The following is a 19,580-nucleotide window of genomic DNA, read 5'->3' as shown; positions in this document are numbered from 1 at the left end:
ATGAATATGTTATATTTTGAATATTAGAGCGGAAACCAATGCTAAAGTAAATACACCAAAAAAGTTTTGTATAAGCCATTTTAATTCCCTTTTCAATTGCAATGCTCTACAGCAAGTTATTTTTTTTCTCCCAAATGGAATACATAAATATTGTTATAAGGATACCCAAAAACCTTTTATTCAGTGTACGGCTTTTGCTTGAAATTGTCATTGGAAACTAGAGGTTTGTCCCAGGATTTCTGCAATAAATGCTCTACTAAAGATTAATTGCATGCTCACTATTTGGATAAGTTGTTTACTTACATCTAGTCACAAATATTAATACTGTAACTTAGATACAATGTCATGTTTTTAAAATCACATGGGCAGAATCAAAAATTGTACTAAAGAGGCTTATACTCAAAAAACCATATCACAAAGGCTATTCTAAAAGCTCACGCAACCATGGTTGTTCCAGCATCCAGGGCTTTCCATGTTAAAGCAGAAAGTCTAGTGACAATAGTGTGTACATCTTTCACATATTTATCAAACACTACCAGCTAGCTCCACCTGTTGCTTCTTTATGCTGGTAGTATGTATATACTAAACAAAAGCAGGAAGCTTTTATAAGGGGACCAGTATTAAGACTTAGATGCTCACTGTTTTTGTAATTTCTTATTTATACTGCAAACAAGACTTCTTGCCTTACACATACTTAAACGGACACTGTCTGAATTAGCAGTCAGTTGCAAATATTTAGTTTTAAAAATATATAACTATGATATAATGATCTGCATTACCAGTGTACACTAGACTACTTTTTAAGACAACTATTTACATTGTTGTAGTTCTATGTTAATTAACGTTCAGCCAAATGTTCCATTTTCTCGCCAGCTTACTCCCATTACATAACATAGAAAAAAAAAATATATTATTTTGGATAACAAATAAATGGCAGCATAAGAAAAATTGTTAGAGCTAAATAAAATGTGTATATGTCTGTTTAACGTAATAAATGCAGTCAGTGGTTATTGAAATTAGATTTACATTCAGTCATTATGAAGTTGATTTCTTGTGAGGATCCCACAGTTCTCTTTCTTCTTCATTCTGCTTTCATATGTTGTAAATTCAGGTAAAACTTAATTTTCTCCTCCCCTTATTGTGATTTTTTTTTCCTGAAAAATGTCCTAAAGAAAATCTAATTGACTAATGAAACCCTTCAAAAATAAGCATTACAATTTATTTTGCACAATAAAAATACAATACAAAGGAAATCACTAAAATAAACCTTGTCACAGCATGGTAAAATATGTACGCCAGTTGTTAAAATAAAGTTACATTAAAGGTATCCTCTGCAGGTTACAGCTCCACATCTGCAAGCGGTCCTTACTCTTTTCTTAGCTGGGCTCAACTCAATAGAATCTGAACTAAGGTCTCCAGAACCTGGAAGAGCAAAAAGGAGTAGATGTTTAGGTTTTATAGGTCACCTATTCATTTCACCATTAGGGGCCAACTAAACACTTGTCCCAGTGTCATATTAAAAAAACAAACAAAAAACAAAAACAACACCATTTAAAAAATGGATATCCTTTCAAGCAATGATAGAGCACACACATGTCTAGCCAATGTATTGGCCACATTTACGAAACTTTTCCCCAGTAAGAAAAAACGGCTTTTTTTATATAAAAAAATAAATAAATAAAAAATACTTCAACAAACTACCGTTCAATAACATCCTTTCATTAAAAATATTTGTGGCATGTAATTTAGGGCGTCCCGAATGGCTTTTATTTAGTAATACATTTCTAAATATAAAATATGCTCATGATGAAAAATACCATAGGAAACAACAGACCAGCACCAGCGTTTGTACAGTTTCAATTAAACAAAAGAATGTATTACAAATAATTACTGAACATTATAAGGTCTTTGCCCAGCGATCACTATAGGGCAGTGTCTCAGACTTTTCATGAATGCATTGGGTTGAAAGTGTTTTGGAGATGGCCAGCAAGTCAAGAATGCCCCCCTTTCCCCCCTATATAAAGTGTCTCCACCTCATGGAATTCATTAGTATATTTAGTCTCACAACAAATTTATTTTTGCGTTTGGGTTCTGAACAGAGTGCATTACTGCAGCTAGCCTGCATTTAGCATATGAGCAATCTACCCAGCACCTCTGTAGTTTCTCCATATACTAAGCTGTTATAGTATTTATGAACTATCCCCTGTTGTAGAATAATGCATAGTGGACACAAAACCAGTTTGAACAGAAAGTATTTGTTCTAAAAAAAATTCTTGGTGTAGAAGTGCTGCAAAATATTAGAAATGAAAATGGAAAAAAAATTGATTGACTCTAGAGCAAACACAGTTACCTTTCATTTGGTAATCAAATGTAAGTTCCTCTCCAGCTTTGATGTGTCTCGTTGAAAACAATGCAATACGAGGGAGACGAACATCCAAGTTATCTATGAAAACGTTGTACACTTGAAGATTGGGATCACACTAAAATGCAAGAGAGGATACTTAGGGACAAATGGTACCATATCGTACAACGCTTATATTTTATAGCTATATAAAGTTGGCAATATACAAATGTTGCCACACATGTGTATGTATACACAGTAAATAGTACAATATACAAGAAATACATAAGGAGTCTTACGGGATATGTTACAGTACTAAAACATAAATGATTTTTGCAGACTCCTCTATGAGGCCATGTTTTACTTAGCGTAATACACACAAGCGCACATCATGCAAGGTGCTGACTCACTATTCAATCCCCCCCCCCGAGTGTTCATACTAATTTTGGACAACAGTAAATGTACATGATCCACACTGGAACAGTAATTGCTTACACTGTGATTTACAAAGTGAGACACATTGCCATATCGAGCAGCATCAACTGTAAACTCGTCCGACTCGTAGTCTAAGTCAAAAAGGTAAGTGATTCCTGTACTGTCATATTGCTGACCCCTTCTCTCTGCTTCTTCACTTGTTATTACCTGAAATACATAATGGACACAATAGAATTAACATGTGTTCCAATTTATTTGCGGCAACAAACCTTTCCTGCGCACATTTTTAATGTTAAACATACATTTTAAAAATGGGGCCTAAAAAGTGATTATTTTTTTTGTGAAAAACTCCAATATGTCACGAATACTCTTCTTATGAATGTAAAGATAGGCATAATTTTTCCACACAGATGCAACGCTTATTTCACAGTGTAATATACTGTACTTTGTAATACAGACATATTTTATTTTATGGGGGGGGGGGGAAAAAATCCTCAAAAACAGAAAGAAATTTGAAAACCTCTCTTATCTGGTTGCTCTCAAAGTTGCTCTGAACATCAACAAGAGGATTATACTACCCCCTCAAACTTTTAACAGGGTAAAGCAGGGGCTGGCAACCTTTTTCTATCAGAGTGCCGGCTAAAATCTAGTGAAGCCCAGGTGTGCCAGTTGGGTGGGTGTGTGTGTGTGGTGTGATATATATATATATACACACACACACAGGGCTGCCTAGAGAAATTCATGGCCCCAGTATAGCAACCTCATGTGTCCCCCTTTATAGTCAAGCACAGGAAAAAAAATGTTGTGCCGCCGGGGAGCGACATTTTTTTAATCATGCAAGTGGTCATACAATTGGGGGTGTGGCAGTGCATCATTGGGGGTGTGTCTAGCAGGTGAAAAGCACCAGGCCACCCTCTTACAGAAAAATGCATTAATCACACATGCCTCCTTGCTCACATATGTCCCCTCTGCCCACATACTTAAATCACAATTGCCCCCCCTCCTCCCAGCACCTTTAGTCACACATGCCCCCTCTCCAGCACACCTTCTTACCTTATTCTCCACTGCACAGCATGGGAAGATATCCAGCAGCCCGCCGAGTACCATGTGACCACTGCAGTCACATGACCTGGCGTCTGAAGATACCTGAGCTGAAGGGGATTTAGCTACTACCGATCCCCCCCTGCACTCAATAAAAAAAAAAAAAAGACTTTTAAAATAAAAAATGTATTATCAAAGATAGGTCTCCAGTGGGGCCCGGGCAATTTGTAGCTGCCCCCTCCCCTCTCGGCTATATATATATATGTATGTATATATATGTATATATATAATTTTATGAGGCTAATATCATATTAACAGTAGGGGACCAGCAAAAAAAACATTATGCCGCACAGTAGTGCCCCAGTTCACATCATACCTCATAATTGTGCCGACAATTCATACTTTGCCACAGTTGCCCCCAGAAACACATAGCATGCCACAGTTGCCCCCACAAATACAAAGTATGGCAAGTATATGTGCCCCTCAATTTGCTGCCCTTACTTACCTTTGTAGACTCGTCTTTCTCCAGAAACCTGGGTGGGAGCTGCTTCAATAAAACAGCCGGTGATGGCCGAACAGAAAGTTCTGCGGTTTCGGCCATCACCGACTGCTTTGCTGAAGGAAGCAGCTTCACTGTGGCATAATGAAGTATGGGTAATGAAGCTGCTTCAGAAAAGCAGCCGGTGATGGCCGAAATGGAGCTTCTGCGCAGAAGCTCAGTTTCGGCCATGATCGACTGTTTTGCTGAAGCAGCTTCAGCGTCGGCGTGCCAGACAAAAGTGGTCAGCGTGCCACGTCTGGCGCGCGTGCCGGGGGTTGCCGCCCCCTGGGGTAAAGTAATAGCCATGATGACTATTATCATATAAAAAGTTACATTTGTATTCTGTGTAAATATGGAGTATATTCAAACATTGTTAATTTCCCAAATTATACAGGCATATTTTCCAATTGAAGCACACAACTAAATGTGTCAAAACAGCCCTATGTGTTTCACTTTAAAAATGTAGCATTGGCTTTACCACTTGCAATAATCACAGCTACAGAAATGACCACGGATCATAACTAGTGTCTGTAAAGTGAAGTGAACAGTGTTAATGGTCACTTCTCCTAGTTGGTCATTATCAAAAAATGGTCAACGGTTTAAAACTAATTTTTTTCTATGTCATTCAATCCTCCGAACTTGGACCAGACCACTGGGGTTTTGTATTGGTTTGCAATTTCCTAAAACGTATGCATTAATCAGGTGGTTGCTCAGGATAGGGTCATAAATCATAATTTCTGAAAGGCATCCAGAGATGTTTAAACAATTCCCAGAGCACAGCCCTCAAAGGATATTTGGGTAAGAAAGATGTTGGGGAGTTAAAGGCCGATATAGAGAAAGCCCATCTATTTTAACTCCATTCTCTCTTTTTCTCTGTGTATAATGTTCAAACATTTAAAATACACCAAATATATCATCACTGTCAAATCTAAAAAGTGAACAAACATGCAATTTACCTTGTAATAAAACATAAAACTGCATCTACAAAACTAGAAAAATAATCATAAGGTACCGTATATACTCGAGTATAAGCCGACCCGAATATAAGCCGAGGACCACAAAAAACTGGGAAAACTTATTGACTTGAGTATAAGCCGAGGAGGGGCTTTTTCAGCATAAAAAAATGTGCTGAAAAACTCGGCTTATACACAAGTGTATACGGTAAGTTTAGTCATAGGAAACATGCACTAGCTTGCAAACAAGTTGGAGTTTTAAAAAAATTGCAGTCTTCGTTCTTAAGGAACTAGTGATATCACTGGGTACTAAAGGTCATTTATAAAACTGCAAACAACATTTTAGGACATCATGCACCTATTGTTATCAATTGCACAGGGCTTTGTTGATCAAACTAGCAACATTTTTGGTGTGCCAACATTTTTCTTCTTCTGATGGGAGTTTCCCCGACTGGGGGCTAAGCACATGAAGGTGCCCTACATATGTACCCACATTCACAAATTATATTTCATTCCGTGGGAAGAGATAATTTCAAGGAGATCAATAGGGTGAAGACGACATATTTAAGAGGCATTTCCTGGTTTGCAGGGGCTACACAGACTTTACCTCTCCGCCAAAGCACTTGACGGCAGTGTACTCCCCAGCACCTATTTCTCGGGTGCTCCACCCGGCTGTTTTTACTTACCACCTGGCTCTTGGAGCCCAACATAGTACTATTTTACCATTGTTTCTCTTCTTAGAATAGGTACTATAGTCAGCAGTGTGTGTTACACCAGTCCTGGCAGATGTGGGCAGTAACCACCAAAATTTTTCAATATTCTTGCAAAGTATTACAACTGACCCCACCTGGCTGGCAAAATTTAATGATGGGAACCATCCTATACTTTTAATGGGATGCCTTCTACAAATTTAGTATTCATTATTATTTTTTTTAGGAGCAAATAAATTAACCCTTGACTCAATAGAAAACATTTACTCACCATTTTAAAAATTGTAAGGTGTCCATTAAGCAGTAGCAAATTTTAGATAAAGTATATATGGTAATTACACCCAACACTAGTAGATTTGTGAGCAACAAGTTTAAATCTATATTCGCACCTTGATAACTCATTCCAATTTATAATATGAACAGAATATTTTTAATCATATGCATGCAATCCATATTGCAGCCATAGACTGCAATAGGTCTCCCCTCATTATGGAAAAGAAAACCAGGACCCCAAGGTGACGACATTTCTCAGTCCATAATAAATGGCACATGACATAAAATAGTTGTAGGAACCTATTCCCATTAATAAGGCCATGTAGTTGCACTAGGAGTATAAATTCTGGAAACATTTATATTGAAAGTTATAGATTTTAAATTTCAAAATCTTGGATTATAGCAACCATAAACATATTGTCTGTTCCGACTTTGTTATGGAAAAATATCAAATGATTGAAGCATTTATACCATAAACCATGTAAACATACAGCATACGCAAACAAAAATCTGACCACACATATGTATAATAATGATAATGTTCAAAAGTGATTGCAACACATACCTCACCAACATATTCCATGACAAAGCTGTGCTTCTTGATTTTCTGGAGTGTTTGAACTCCCCAGCCACGTCCATTGTGTGTCCTAAAGATGCATAAAGAGTAGGGGGGCCCTTTCTGTACCACACGATTGGGACAATCCAAACTGCATTTACACCTAGAGTTGCATTCATAAATAGGCCGTCCAGGTTGAATCTTAATCTGTTTGTGTTCATTGTAAGCAAAAAGAACCCCTGCCTCAGTAGGGCAACATTTACCTGTAAAGCAATCCGTACAGTCACAGCCAATAACTGCTTCGCCCAAAGTATTAACTCCGGGAGTGGCCTTGTAGTCATTGATGTAATAGAAGTCTATGGGAGGACCCTCAAGATCCACATTATTTTCTACAAACAGCATTCCATTATGGGATTTTTTCCTATTCAGCTCTTCCTCCCACCGCTTCAGTGCAATTCGTTGTTTAGCCTTTTTGACTATATAGTCAGCAACTGAACAGTCCACAGATGTATTGCTGTTTTTTAACACAATTGCTTTACCAGACTTCAGTTCAGACAAATACTTGTAGAGGTCACTGTAAAACTGCTTCAAAAGTGTCGGGCATTTAAGGTTTTCTTTGGGCTCCCATGTATTGCGTGACTCCGGCCATCCTTTCCATTTCACAAGGAAGTATTCTGAACCCTTTAATACACAAGTAACACGATACAATTGTCTGGTACCAGAGGAACAAGAATCACTAAGTTAGTAACAATTACTTTAGCAGAAGATGGTAGAGGACAGTGCTTTATACACTGTACCACAGAATATATATAAAAAGTGGTTACTGAGAGGGTAGTGGTTATATTTGCAAAAGACCCTGTGTTTCTATTTTGTAAACTCTATATAAAAATACTCTTCAAAAGGTGGAGAATTTGTGCAGAAAAAAAAAAGAAATAGTAAATAAAGCTAGCTTTATTTACTACCACCACTGGAGTCCTGCTGAAATGTAATGAGTAATTGTGAAAAATGGACACCGTAATAGAAATATGTTTTATTCCATTATATACTATAGTGTACTGAATGCCCAGTGCTCTAAAAAGGGAGTAAAGACAGTGACATCATTCTTGTTTAAAAGAGAAGGGAAAAAAGCAGGTTATAAAAATGTTATACTAGCAGCAAGACATTCTAATTGTTTTAAAAATGTATGAATTTTCTTGGATAACAATACAAAACATTTTTTCCCCCTCATGCCTTGCAAATATAGAACAAGTCTAAAATGCATCAAACAAATAGTATTTTAAAAGGCAGTAGATGTAACCAGGGCCGGATTAAGGGAATGGAGGCCCCTGGGCTAAGGGCGCCTCCATTCCCCCGTGAGGCCCCCATTGTGAGCCGCCCGCCGCCCACCGTGAGGGCCCCCCCCCCCCCAAAGCGCTTACCTGTCAGTCCAGTCCTCCGTCCCCGGCGCGCTGTAAGCTCCTTACTGAGGAGATCTCGCGAGAGTTCACTCGCGAGATCTCCTCAGTAAGCAGAGTACTGAGCGCCGGGGACGGAGGACTGGACTGACTGTGCTCAGCAGCATTGATCGGGCTGGGGGCGCCCCCGCCCCCGGACCGATCAATAATGCTGCTGCGGACACTGAAGGGCCCCCCTGGATGCCCGAGGCCCCTGGGCTATAGCCCAGTTAGACCTCGGGTTAATCCGGCCCTGGATGTAAGCACTGTTTAGTAACAGAGTTGATACCTTAATATTCTTGGAACGGTGTGATTTGCATGAATGAGTGGGTTGAGTACTAAAACCCGATGACAAAAAGCCTGACATGAGTTACCCTGACATTTTCAGTGCGAAGTGTGGGATCCCCGATATAGTGTCCATATGGACTGTTTAAAAAAATTACTAATAATAATTCTGAGGCTTTGACATCCAGGGAATTACATTACTTGTTACGCTGACACTAATCTTCCTGCACTTAAAGGCGCAATGGAAACAGGTGCCGTCTCTACAATGTTTCGTAGGAAGGCTTCTATGATGCAGGGGCAGCGCCTGTTTCCATTGTGCCTTTAAGTGCAGGAAGATTAATGTCGGCGTTGAAAGTAACATCATTCCCTGCTGCCTGCATGTTAAAGTCTCTGAATTATTAGAAGTCATTTTTTTTACTCCGTTGATATGGACACTATGTCGGGGATCCGGCGCTTCACACTGAAAATGTTGGGGTAACTCATGTCTTTCCGTCATCAGGAATATGAGTAGCACCGGAATGGGTTATAATATACCTTTTCTATTTTATGGTCACAGAGATATTCTACTTCATAGTTATTTAGATTCCTCCTGGTTATGCCAATGCATTTGCAGATCAGTGACTCTTTCCGGCACAATTCCTGAAGTGTTTCATTAGAGGCAAGGCATGGCACACACCAAGCTGGAAAGATAGAGCTCATTATTAGCACTATTTTACATACAAACGCAACAGCTTAAAATCAGAAACACAATCCATGACAACATAAATGAACATCTATAGCTCACATCATATGAGTCAATGACTATCAGTTCAGGCTAATCACAAATATGAAATATAAAACAAACAAAAAACAAACACAAAGCAGTCAGATATTTACTTTCTACTTCCTACATTTTAGTTATTAACAATTACTTCTATAGCACCTACATAATGTGAATCGTTTTACAGAGAATATTTAATGATTCATAACAGTCCCTGTCCCAGTAGAGCTTATGCAACCAATATTCCCCATCATACACACTAGAGTTAAAAGGTAACTGGCTCCTAATTCATATGTCTTGAGTGTGGGAGAAAACCGGAGTGCAGAGAAAACCCAGGCAAACACAGGGAGAACATACAAACTCCACACAGATAAGGCTCTGGTCAGAACTGAAGCCATGACACCAGAGCTGTGAGGCAGCTATGCGAACCACTGTAAATAGTTATTGTTTGCTTATATCCCCCCCCCCCCGCCCCAAAAGTTAAGAGTTTAGACAGAAACTCTACTTTGAAAGCACTGTTAATTGGAGCCACTAGTGTACCCCATGGTCCCACTTCACATAACCCTCAAAAGATCATTCTGGCTGTCCAATGGCCTCCTGGATTCTACATTAAATTGAACACCTTTGGCTTAATGACTGGGGGTACTTGTCAACTATGTTACAGCTATAGCCAACAAGTAAGTGCTTTTATTTTGTTGTCATTCACTCACTGGACTACATTTACTTTTTTTTTAAAAAAAATCTTTTTACATTTCTTGGTTTTGCGCTTAGATGGTCCACCCAGTGTATATGCACGCCTACTCTCTGATTTTGGGAGACTGCTCTGCATACTACAAGTGTGCATAGGTTTGTAAAAGTGTAATCAAAGTCCAAAACCCTAGAACTTTAGAACCAGCGATTTCATTATATTAAACTTTATTTTGCTTTACTATTAAAATACTTCTTGATTTTGCCTAATTTATGATTCAAATGTGTGGAAGTCAAATAATTGGATGATTGTGACATCATCACTGTTTTTTGTTAACTCAAACTGCATACAAGTCCCTGGGCCACTAAAAAGCGCTCTCTCTTCCTGACTGCAGACTAAAAGACTGAATTTGGACCCGGGCCCAGGAGACACGCTTGCATAATGTAATGTATTCAGTTTATACATTCCTGTATTATATTATACCTTTTTATGTATCATCAAGGCTTGCTGTTATCCTGCTATCTTTTGCCGATAATTTTTTTTGTGCGTTGGAACCACAATAATCGCATTGGACAATATTTATTGCTAGCAATAAGATGAACATTGCAAATGAATCAAAAGAATGAGGGGATATTGAGCCTTACTTTAATAGATGTGAAACATATATGTTTGAAGCTATTTTTGAAAATGGATTCAGCAAAAGTATGCCTACATCTTCAATGCAACATGAAAGTGCAAAAGGTATCCTATTTAATAATATAGGTCAAGGCTCTGATGCAAAATTGTTTCTTTGGACTGAAAATTCCAGTGTGCCCTTCTGCAGAAAAGATGTCCTAAAAATACGACCTCTTCACCACTTTTATCTAATGTAAATAAATACACTACAAATTCTACTCTACAAATGAAGTCTCACATTTGTACTGCTCCACAAAGTACACCAGTGCTCCAACTCCATACTCAACAAGGAACATCCCTGCTCTACAAAACTCATCCCATCAGCTGGAGCAGACTCCTGCTCAAATGTCACCAACTTCCTTCATAAACTGCTCTTTGTAGAAATCTAGGCACATCTGTGTAATTTGAAACATAGCCAGAATATTGTCCTTTCCTAGCCCCGAATGGCTAGATCTGTTTAATTTGGCCACTCACATGGTTGATACATTGGAAACTAATTCTGTCACTCAAGCCAATCTGCTGGATCAGTTTGTATCCAGCAGAACACACTTTTGGTTTAAGCATAAACCAATCACTTTTCCTCATTGTGTAAAATCCAGTATCTAAGGTTGTTTTTTTTAACTTTTACAGCCCAGACAAAAAATATGTTTGCAAAACCCCCTTTGTGATGTTCTTCCATTGATAATTTATATTTCAATTACTATTCTCTGTCTACAAATTATCTTAAAAATGAGTAAGCAATTAAAGAACTATACTGAATAATAAAAACTCAATAAGCATTTAGTTGATATATAATATGTTTGCAAAGAGATCAGGGTATAAATGACAATGATCCATGTTTTCAGTCCCAAAACATAGGTGAAAAAAATTGTTGAAACTCTTAATATTCTTAAATGGGAAAAACAGACCAGATTAAATACTTTTGTAGGCTATACCAAACATTCATATGCAACATTTGTATGTATATTCCAGAAAGAATTAATCTGTGAGATTACAGACTTAATACATCACTCGATATACAAACATGTTGCAACATAAAATGCATGTGTAACATATAGAAGCCTCACTTGCAGCCCTTTGACATACACCTCCAGGGCTAGAAACAAAGATGGGGACTCCTTCTCCACACTGCATATTCACATTTCTATTAACTGTTCCATCAGTTATTTACACCTTTTGAAGTACATACTATATGTATTTCTAAAACCCTTCTCTCTGTGTGTTGCCGTGATCAATAATTTCCCCTGTACTAACCCAATGTTTTCTTGAACATTTCTTATCTTCCGACCCCCCACCCCCACCTAATCTTCAGTAATTTCAATATTCCAACTGACAATCCACATTACCTTTCTGTCTCCAAACTACTCTGTGCTCATTGTTGGGTTAGGTACCTTTAACGATAACGGAAACCCCGTCATGAATACACTGAAGGTGTATTCCCCAACAGACTGCTAATACTGACGGCTTGAAACACAGACATGAAACACTGCCGACAAATGAAGAATCTTCAAAGTGACGTCATCGCAGCCTGCCAGGATCTTCATTCGTCGGCAGAGTTTCAGGTCTGTGTTTCAAGCCGTCAGTATTAACAGTCTGTCGGGGAATACAGCTTCAGTGTATTCTAGTCGGGGTTTCCCTCATCGTTATAATGACTACCACCGCTCATCGTGATGCGACTGCCTCGATCATGTTTTTTTTTTTACAGACATTTTCTGATTTCTTTAGACCCTTTCGCCCGAGTCTCTTTTGACACCTTTTGGGTTAGCCACAAGTAATTTGTTTGTGCAATAAACAATTATACCTTGTTCTGCATCAAAATACTTTGAATTATCAGAAAATACCATTAGTTTGCCTATATCGCCTGTCACTGCAAAAAATTTAAATGCAAGAAAGCGAACTAAAAGCAAATGTGTGTATTTTTATACTAACCACCACCAATAAATACTTTGTGGTTCTTGCTATGTCATCAATCCACCTTCCCTAGCAAAAAGGCAGACTTCTGCACAGTTTTCCATAATAAAACCTGCATTTAAAAATTATGTTTTTCTTGTTGTTCGTAGTTGACACAGTCTTGAATAAAATGCATAAAATGTGTAGCTCAATAAGACACACCATTTTGAACTCATCAAATGAGGGTAACCTTGAGTGTATTGAATGCAGGATGGGGGAGATCTTGGTATTATAAAACCACCCTTCTCTGGACTACTTAATGCATTCTGCAGTGTAGGGCATTACTGCCTGGTGACCACCAGACACCTTGTTTAAAATAGGGAACTCCTCTTCCAAACAAGGATACCCATGAGTATCTAGGTGCCAGGATCGGGAGACCTGTGCATTACAATAGCCCTCCCCATCCAGGTCTACTTAATGTTTTCTGTAGTGTATGGTGTTAATGTCTGATCACATGTGATCAAACATTAACTACACAGGGGCCTTATCTGAAAGAGGAGACTTCCTTCTTTCAAACAAGGTGCTGCTAATTTATTTGAAGCCAGGATGGGGGAGAGCTATGCCCTCCTCCCCCATCTCTGGACTTCTTGATTATTTCTGTTGTGTAGGGTATTATTGTCTGGAGATCTAAAGTGCGCAATGATTTAATCACCAACTCTAAAAGGACACTATTCACTTCTAATTCTCCTGGACCTCTCTGCTGCCATTCTCACTTCTCATGCAAAAGTTGCCTTTCCCCAATTCTTCAAGTCACTGTCCTATCCTAGTTCTCAGCCTACTTGGAAACCGGTTCCCTTAGCGTTTCAGTATTAGTGTATTGGAATTCCCTTCTTACTAATCTTCCCCTAACAAAAAGTTCACCCATCAATTAGATTAATTTTCCTTGCAAAACTTTCCTATACTGCAAGTCCTTACATTGGTAGCCTGTGCTTCACCAAATAAAATACTTCTGGGTCATCCCATGTCAGTTCAACAAGGGGTGTCCACCACCCATCTCAGATTCCTACGAAAAATGTTTAGTTGAGAGGATGTCAAAACAACTATTTCTGCCAAATATCTCGACTGTGACAATTAGTTGATTAAATATTGATTTTTGAAATTATTAAATAATTTACTAATCGCAGCTTCTTTATCCAGTTTATTTGAAGCATCACAGGTGTTTATTAAGTATCCACCACAAAATTTGGACCCCTAAGTTAACTTCCTACCGAATCCAAAAATCCAAACTAAATTACTTTTTGCGTTACGGTAAAAACGCACATTTTTTCGAATAGAATTAAAAATGCTAGATTCAAAAGGTGTACATTACTACCACAAAAAAAAAAAATAATCAGCACGGTAGTCTGTTTCATAGTGGAGAAAAAAAATAATGAAGTTGATGTTCGATTACTGCTGTACCGCATACATAATTAACACAAGAAACCATGAAATTTATAACCTTTAACATAACTTGAGTCCATAACTGAAGTTGAGTCAATAATTTCATTATTCTTTCCTTGTTTGGAACTTGTTGTAAAGGTCCGTAATTTTGCTTAAAGTGTCAGCAGAAAGTGTATACTGCCTTCTTGTACTTCCTTGGATAGCAGGCACTTCTGTAACACAGAGGACGTGAATAAAAGGAACAAAACACTTATCTCTTGAAGGCCAGAACAGCACATTTGTTGATTGGTTTAGTTTCAGTGTACCAGCACATCTTGATTCTCCTCATTACATTGAATGACATACCCAATGTACTAGATGTTATCATACACTGCTGCTATGTTCCAGGTTGCAGATCACTTGTCTACATTTTTTGTGACTCTGGTCATAGTGACACAACTCTGGTTCCTGCTCTCTGTCGTCTGATGACAATCGATATATATGTGTAACTCATTTTTACTAATAGGCCGAAATCTGTGAGATCCAACTTGAATGTATGGAAAACGGTCTTTGAAAGCAAGATAAAAGTTTAATAGGAGTAGCCTTTCTGCTTGTGAATCCTTTTTTCCACCTGGAACTTTTACAGAAAAACTCTTTCCAGGGCACATGCGATGAATGATGTGTATAGGAAGGGCTTTCCCTCTATATTTTTCAGGTTCTGCCAGTAGACCTTGGGTTTCTTTAAGTTTTCTTGATTGTTTTACCAAGTATTCTGTGACATTAAATTCTTCTGCAGTCTGCTTAATTGTCCAGTTGTTTGGTACCAGAGTTAATATTTTTATTACTTCTTGTCACGGAGCCTCTTTACACTTTTACTTTAATTCATATATCACACTCTGTAAATCATCACAACCTTAACATTTGCTTACTTTCTGGGGTGATTCTAGTGGTATGCTAGGAAGAGACAACATTTCAGTAAGCTTCTCTTGAATATCTGTACTTGCCTGCTCTTTCTTTTAGCCTATGTCTCCTGGAGCCTTCTCTTTACCCCATGCAAATTCACTGCTGAACAACCAAGCTTTGTAATACTTTCATTCAGCTCACCTGTTTCGGCTGGTTCAGTTACACCCTCCAACGGGGAATCAACTACTTCTGTTGGCATATCTATGTATGTTTGTTCTTTACAGTGCGACAGTTGAATTCTGCATTTTGGGCAAAGTGTTTGTCCTGGTTTAATAACAGCATGAAGCTGACAGTCACCATGTTCTTTGGCCCATTTCAGTGACATAACTTTTAAGCTTTTTCTGGCTCCATTTTTGTGAGACAAGAAAGGATTACAGCATGTTTTCTGAAAATCTTCATCTTAGCAGCAGAAGCTTTTCATGATGGTAGCAGACTGGAGTTCCGGGATCATTGGTTACTGCATTTGAAACTTCAGTTCTCAGAATCAAAAGTTATTTTTCTTCATCTGTAAAGTGGTCCCAGCTATGTAATCCAATGGTTTTTGAGTAGACAGTAATATGGCAGTCCGTATTTAATAGACTACCAAATGTGCACTTTTGATGAGCAGCTGCCATGATTTATTTTTTTTGCCATCATCTTTCTGTGTCTCACTCTCTTTCTCTGGAAAGTTTCAGTTTCTCTAAAGGGAATCCCCTTCCCATCAGTTTCTGTTGGTTTTATTTCCTGAATGGGAGTTTTATCCCATTACCTCAGTTTAGTTCACTTTTTTGGTATGGTTTTTAACAATGTGTAAATTTTGTATGCGTTACACCAGTAATCGAACATCAACTTCATTATTTTTTTTTCTCCACTATGAAAGAGTACCCTGCTGCTTTTTTTTGTGGTAGTAATATATACCTTTTTTAAACACCCCCCAAAAACTGGGATCCCCAATATCGATTGAAGCTAGTGTTTTTAATTCCATTAAAAAAACGTACGTTTTGCCGTAACGCAAAACATGAGGCCGATAAAGTAATTTGGTTTGGATTTTGGATTCGGGAGGAAGCGTTACCTTAGGGGGTCCAAATTTTGTGGTGATTCCTTAATAAACACCAGGAATACTTCAAATAAACTGGAAAAGTAGCTGCAATTAGTAAATTATTTAATACATTAAAAATCAATATTTAATCAACTACAGTCGAGATATTTGGCAGAAATAGTTGTTTTGACATCCTCTCAACTAAAAAAAAAATTCCCAAAAATCTGAGATGGGCGGTGAACATTTCATTATTTTTGGGGTGATCTGATGTGAAATGACCCTTCTACTAACATAAAAGACCATTAATCATCCAAACAATCATTGTAGATAAGACGTCGGTCGGAAAATTCCTCAGTGTGTACCTAGCCTTAGTTACGTCAGACACTGATGTTGGGTGAAAAGCCTGGCTCACAGTCGGAGTTCCAGTTCAGTTCATCCCAAAGATGTTCGATCAGGTTGAGGTCAGGGTTCTGTGCAGGACAGTGAAATTTGTCCACACCAAACTTGGGAACCCTTTCTTCCTTTTTTTTTAAAGTTAACTTCTGTTTGTGCATGTAGGCATGATTGCATTGTCATGCTGAAACAGGAAATGGCCTTCCCCAAACTGTTGCACAAAGCTAGAAGGACAAAGTTTTCTATAATGTCATTGTATGCTGTATCTAAGATTTCTAACTAACGGGCCCAGGTGAAACCATGAAAAACAGTCCCAGACTATTATGTCACTCCAGAGAATATGGATACTTTTGAGGAACAAGCAACTGCTCTTTTTCTGCTCACTGTGGAAAGAAGACTGTAAGTACAGACCCGAAGGGAAAGAAGGAGAAAAATAGATCTTGTTGGACCAAAGAGTGGTTCAAGAGGAGAGACTCATTCTCTCATATGCCCCTGCTGCAGGAGATACGGGAACAACAACCCTGAGTGTACAATAAAGTGACACATAACTATAATTAAGGAGGCAGACAAAAGCAATATACATATAAATGAAACATTGTTTCTTTTTTTTTATAACACTGCACTGACAAAAGGTTTCTAATTAAAATGGCAGTCATATGCTGTGCGCATTAATGCAATAGACACCCACTATTGCTTTACCGCTAGAAGCACCTAAATACCAAATGAGTGATGTGCGGACACCGCACCCCGTGCGACTGGTACAGGCATCAGAAATGAACATACACGCCCCCAAAGGAGTCACAGCTCGAGGAACTATCGGCAGTTGGTCGTGGATCGATTGAAAACATATACACACTACATGATCGTTAGGTGGATTGGTCGGAAAATATTAAACAGAACAACCAATCAAATGAGCCGTCAATGGACACTTTGGAACGACTTTTGACCATTGTGTCACTATACACACTAATCCGTCTTCCGACCGAATGGTCGTATGATTTGCCTGATTATTGGGTGAAAATGCTGCAGTGTGTACCCAGCCTAATGCTCTTGGGGTTGAAAGGATGCGAATACACACAGCCATGTTCCAAAATACGTGGAAAGCTTTCCCAGAAAACAGGAGGCCAGTATAGCAGCATGTAAATGCTCATAGTTTTGGAATGAGATGCTCAACAAGCACATATGAATGTGCTGTTCGGGTATCCACATACTTTTGGCCTTTTAGTGCATCACACAAATCGCTTTAATACATGTAATACAGGCACCCCTGAAGCCTTGAAAAATTCTAGCACTCATTAGTCTCATACTAATTTGTTCAACAAGAGCTTTAACATCTCTACTATGTGAGCTGTCAGTGCAGGAAGTAAAAATAAGTTTCACAACACTTTTTGTACAGAGTAACACATTTGCCTTTAATTACCAAGACTATATCACATCCCAATAATAAATTTTCCCAAAATATGGGCAAACACATCCTGATAAATATGCCTGGAGCATAAATTATTGAATGAAAGTGAAAATCAAACTAATAGAAAGAGAGATAAAATGCAAAAATTATAAAAAAACAAAACAAAAAAAGCCTGACAACTCTGCAGTACGTATAAAAATTCTGAATACCGGAGCATAGTAGAGGGTCTGCAAGCCATAGGACACAATCTAATTTTAAAGTGGTCACAAAGGCTCTTTGAGTTGTAAGGTTCATACACAGAGGGAGAGGCAATTAGCCACAAAATGATGTGGCTACACACAATGTGCTCCTGGTTAATACAGTATTGACAGTTTCGCTTATGTTTGCTTGCATCTTAGGGGTCTATTTATTATTGCCTTTTTTCATTAAATTCAATGCACATTTAAGTAATGTGCACATTTACTAACAGCGCATTGCAGCAGTTTTTGTAGATATCTGCTGCTTTACTTTTTTTTTTAAATCCAGAGCAGTCCCCATAGATGTGAAGTGAACTGCTATAAACTGCAATTTAATAAGTTCTGAAAAGGCAATTACATATATGGTAATGTACGTCAGACCAGGCTCACATACATTACCGTGTCTGTAATTTTTTTTCAGCTTCTATGGGGAGAGCATTGCGGTAAAGGGATCTTTGGACCCCTTTACTGCATCTTACTATTCTCCCCTCCGGTCATTATTGCAAAGGTGGCCACTTTGCGATAGTGACCACAGAGGACATAGGAGACAAGTCTTTGCAGGAACAGCAGTTTTTCATGACTGCTGATCCACTACATTATTAGAAGAGTTATTCAAGGAAAACTACTATTTAAAGGAGGTGAACAGTGCAGTGAATACAAGAGTACTGCCAATATCAGCATAACAGGTAAGCAATCTGTGGGTCTCCAGCTAGCAACGCATGCTGGATCTTATAGTTCCACAACAGCTGTGAAGCCATAGGCTACATGCCCCAGATTTGTACTAAGCGTTTCCTTTATGTATGCACTTGGTTATAATACTTGAGTGATTCATAGATTTTAAGTTAGTTTATTCTACAAGGATTGACAACCATTAAAGTGCAACTACCTCCCAGGCATAGTGCACTAGAGCTGCACTCAGTTATGCTACGACACACAGGACACGCAGCGTGGAGCAGTGCAGCACGGAGGCAGCAGCTCTGCTGTATCAGAGCGAGGAAACAGCAGCAACATTTTGTATCCCGCGCGCCAGTGTCATCAGCTCGTAGATACACGCAGCGCGAGACTCACCTCCACGCGTCGCGGCCATCTTGTCCCCCCGCCAATCAAATCTCCTTCTCGTGACGTCACGACGCCGCTCTCGTCTCCACCTCAGCCAATCTCTGAGTACTATAATTCCAGCCAGAGAACGTCACACGGGGCGGGGCCTTCGCCACAGAGCGGTTACCTTCAATTCCATAACATTGCCGCCAATATGGGTTTCTGTTCCCGTATAGAGCGGTTTCTCGCCATCTATTTCGGAGCAACCGTGAAACTTGTGTCACCCTAACATAATGTAGTGTTGAACTGAAATACACTCGATACTCAGAATTTTATCGTAAATAAACAAAATATTTTTTAACTATCTAATACAGCTATCCGGTAATAGGTCCCCCACCCCCTTTAAATAGCTAGCACAGCATATTTTTTTGTGAGTGTAATCTTTCTATTGAGAAGATACAACAGATGAGAGCACAGTACCTACTAAATATGCATCTGTATCTATTTTTCCTTAGCTGTGCTAT

General features: G+C 38.7%; 1 protein-coding gene across 1 annotated transcript; it reads right to left on the bottom strand.

The window, feature by feature from the left end:
• Positions 1-64: 64 nt before the first annotated feature.
• On the bottom strand, positions 65-19,144 carry SUV39H2 (SUV39H2 histone lysine methyltransferase). The gene is made up of 6 exons (XM_075208677.1): positions 19,087-19,144; positions 9,103-9,248; positions 6,860-7,531; positions 2,837-2,983; positions 2,351-2,480; positions 65-1,422 (listed from the first exon to the last, which is right to left on the bottom strand). The coding sequence occupies exons 1-6, from the start codon at positions 19,103-19,105 to the stop codon at positions 1,319-1,321; spliced, it is 1,218 nt and encodes a 405-aa protein (XP_075064778.1). The 5' UTR covers positions 19,106-19,144; the 3' UTR covers positions 65-1,318.
• Positions 19,145-19,580: the final 436 nt, after the last annotated feature.

This window comes from Mixophyes fleayi, chromosome 4, assembly GCF_038048845.1.
Source record: "Mixophyes fleayi isolate aMixFle1 chromosome 4, aMixFle1.hap1, whole genome shotgun sequence".
NCBI classification, from domain to species: Eukaryota; Metazoa; Chordata; class Amphibia; order Anura; family Limnodynastidae; genus Mixophyes; species Mixophyes fleayi.
Note: the sequence above shows the minus strand (reverse complement) of the source record. Positions and strands in the feature narration are given on the sequence as shown.

Bases quoted from the DNA above. Each gene is read 5' to 3' on its own strand.
- SUV39H2 (XM_075208677.1), bottom strand. The intron at 7,532-9,102 runs GTATATTATAAC...TGTGTATTAAAG, and splicing joins GTGACCATAAAATAGAAAAG to GGTTCAGAATACTTCCTTGT. The intron at 1,423-2,350 runs GTAACTGTGTTT...TTGCTCTTCCAG, and splicing joins ATTTGATTACCAAATGAAAG to GTTCTGGAGACCTTAGTTCA.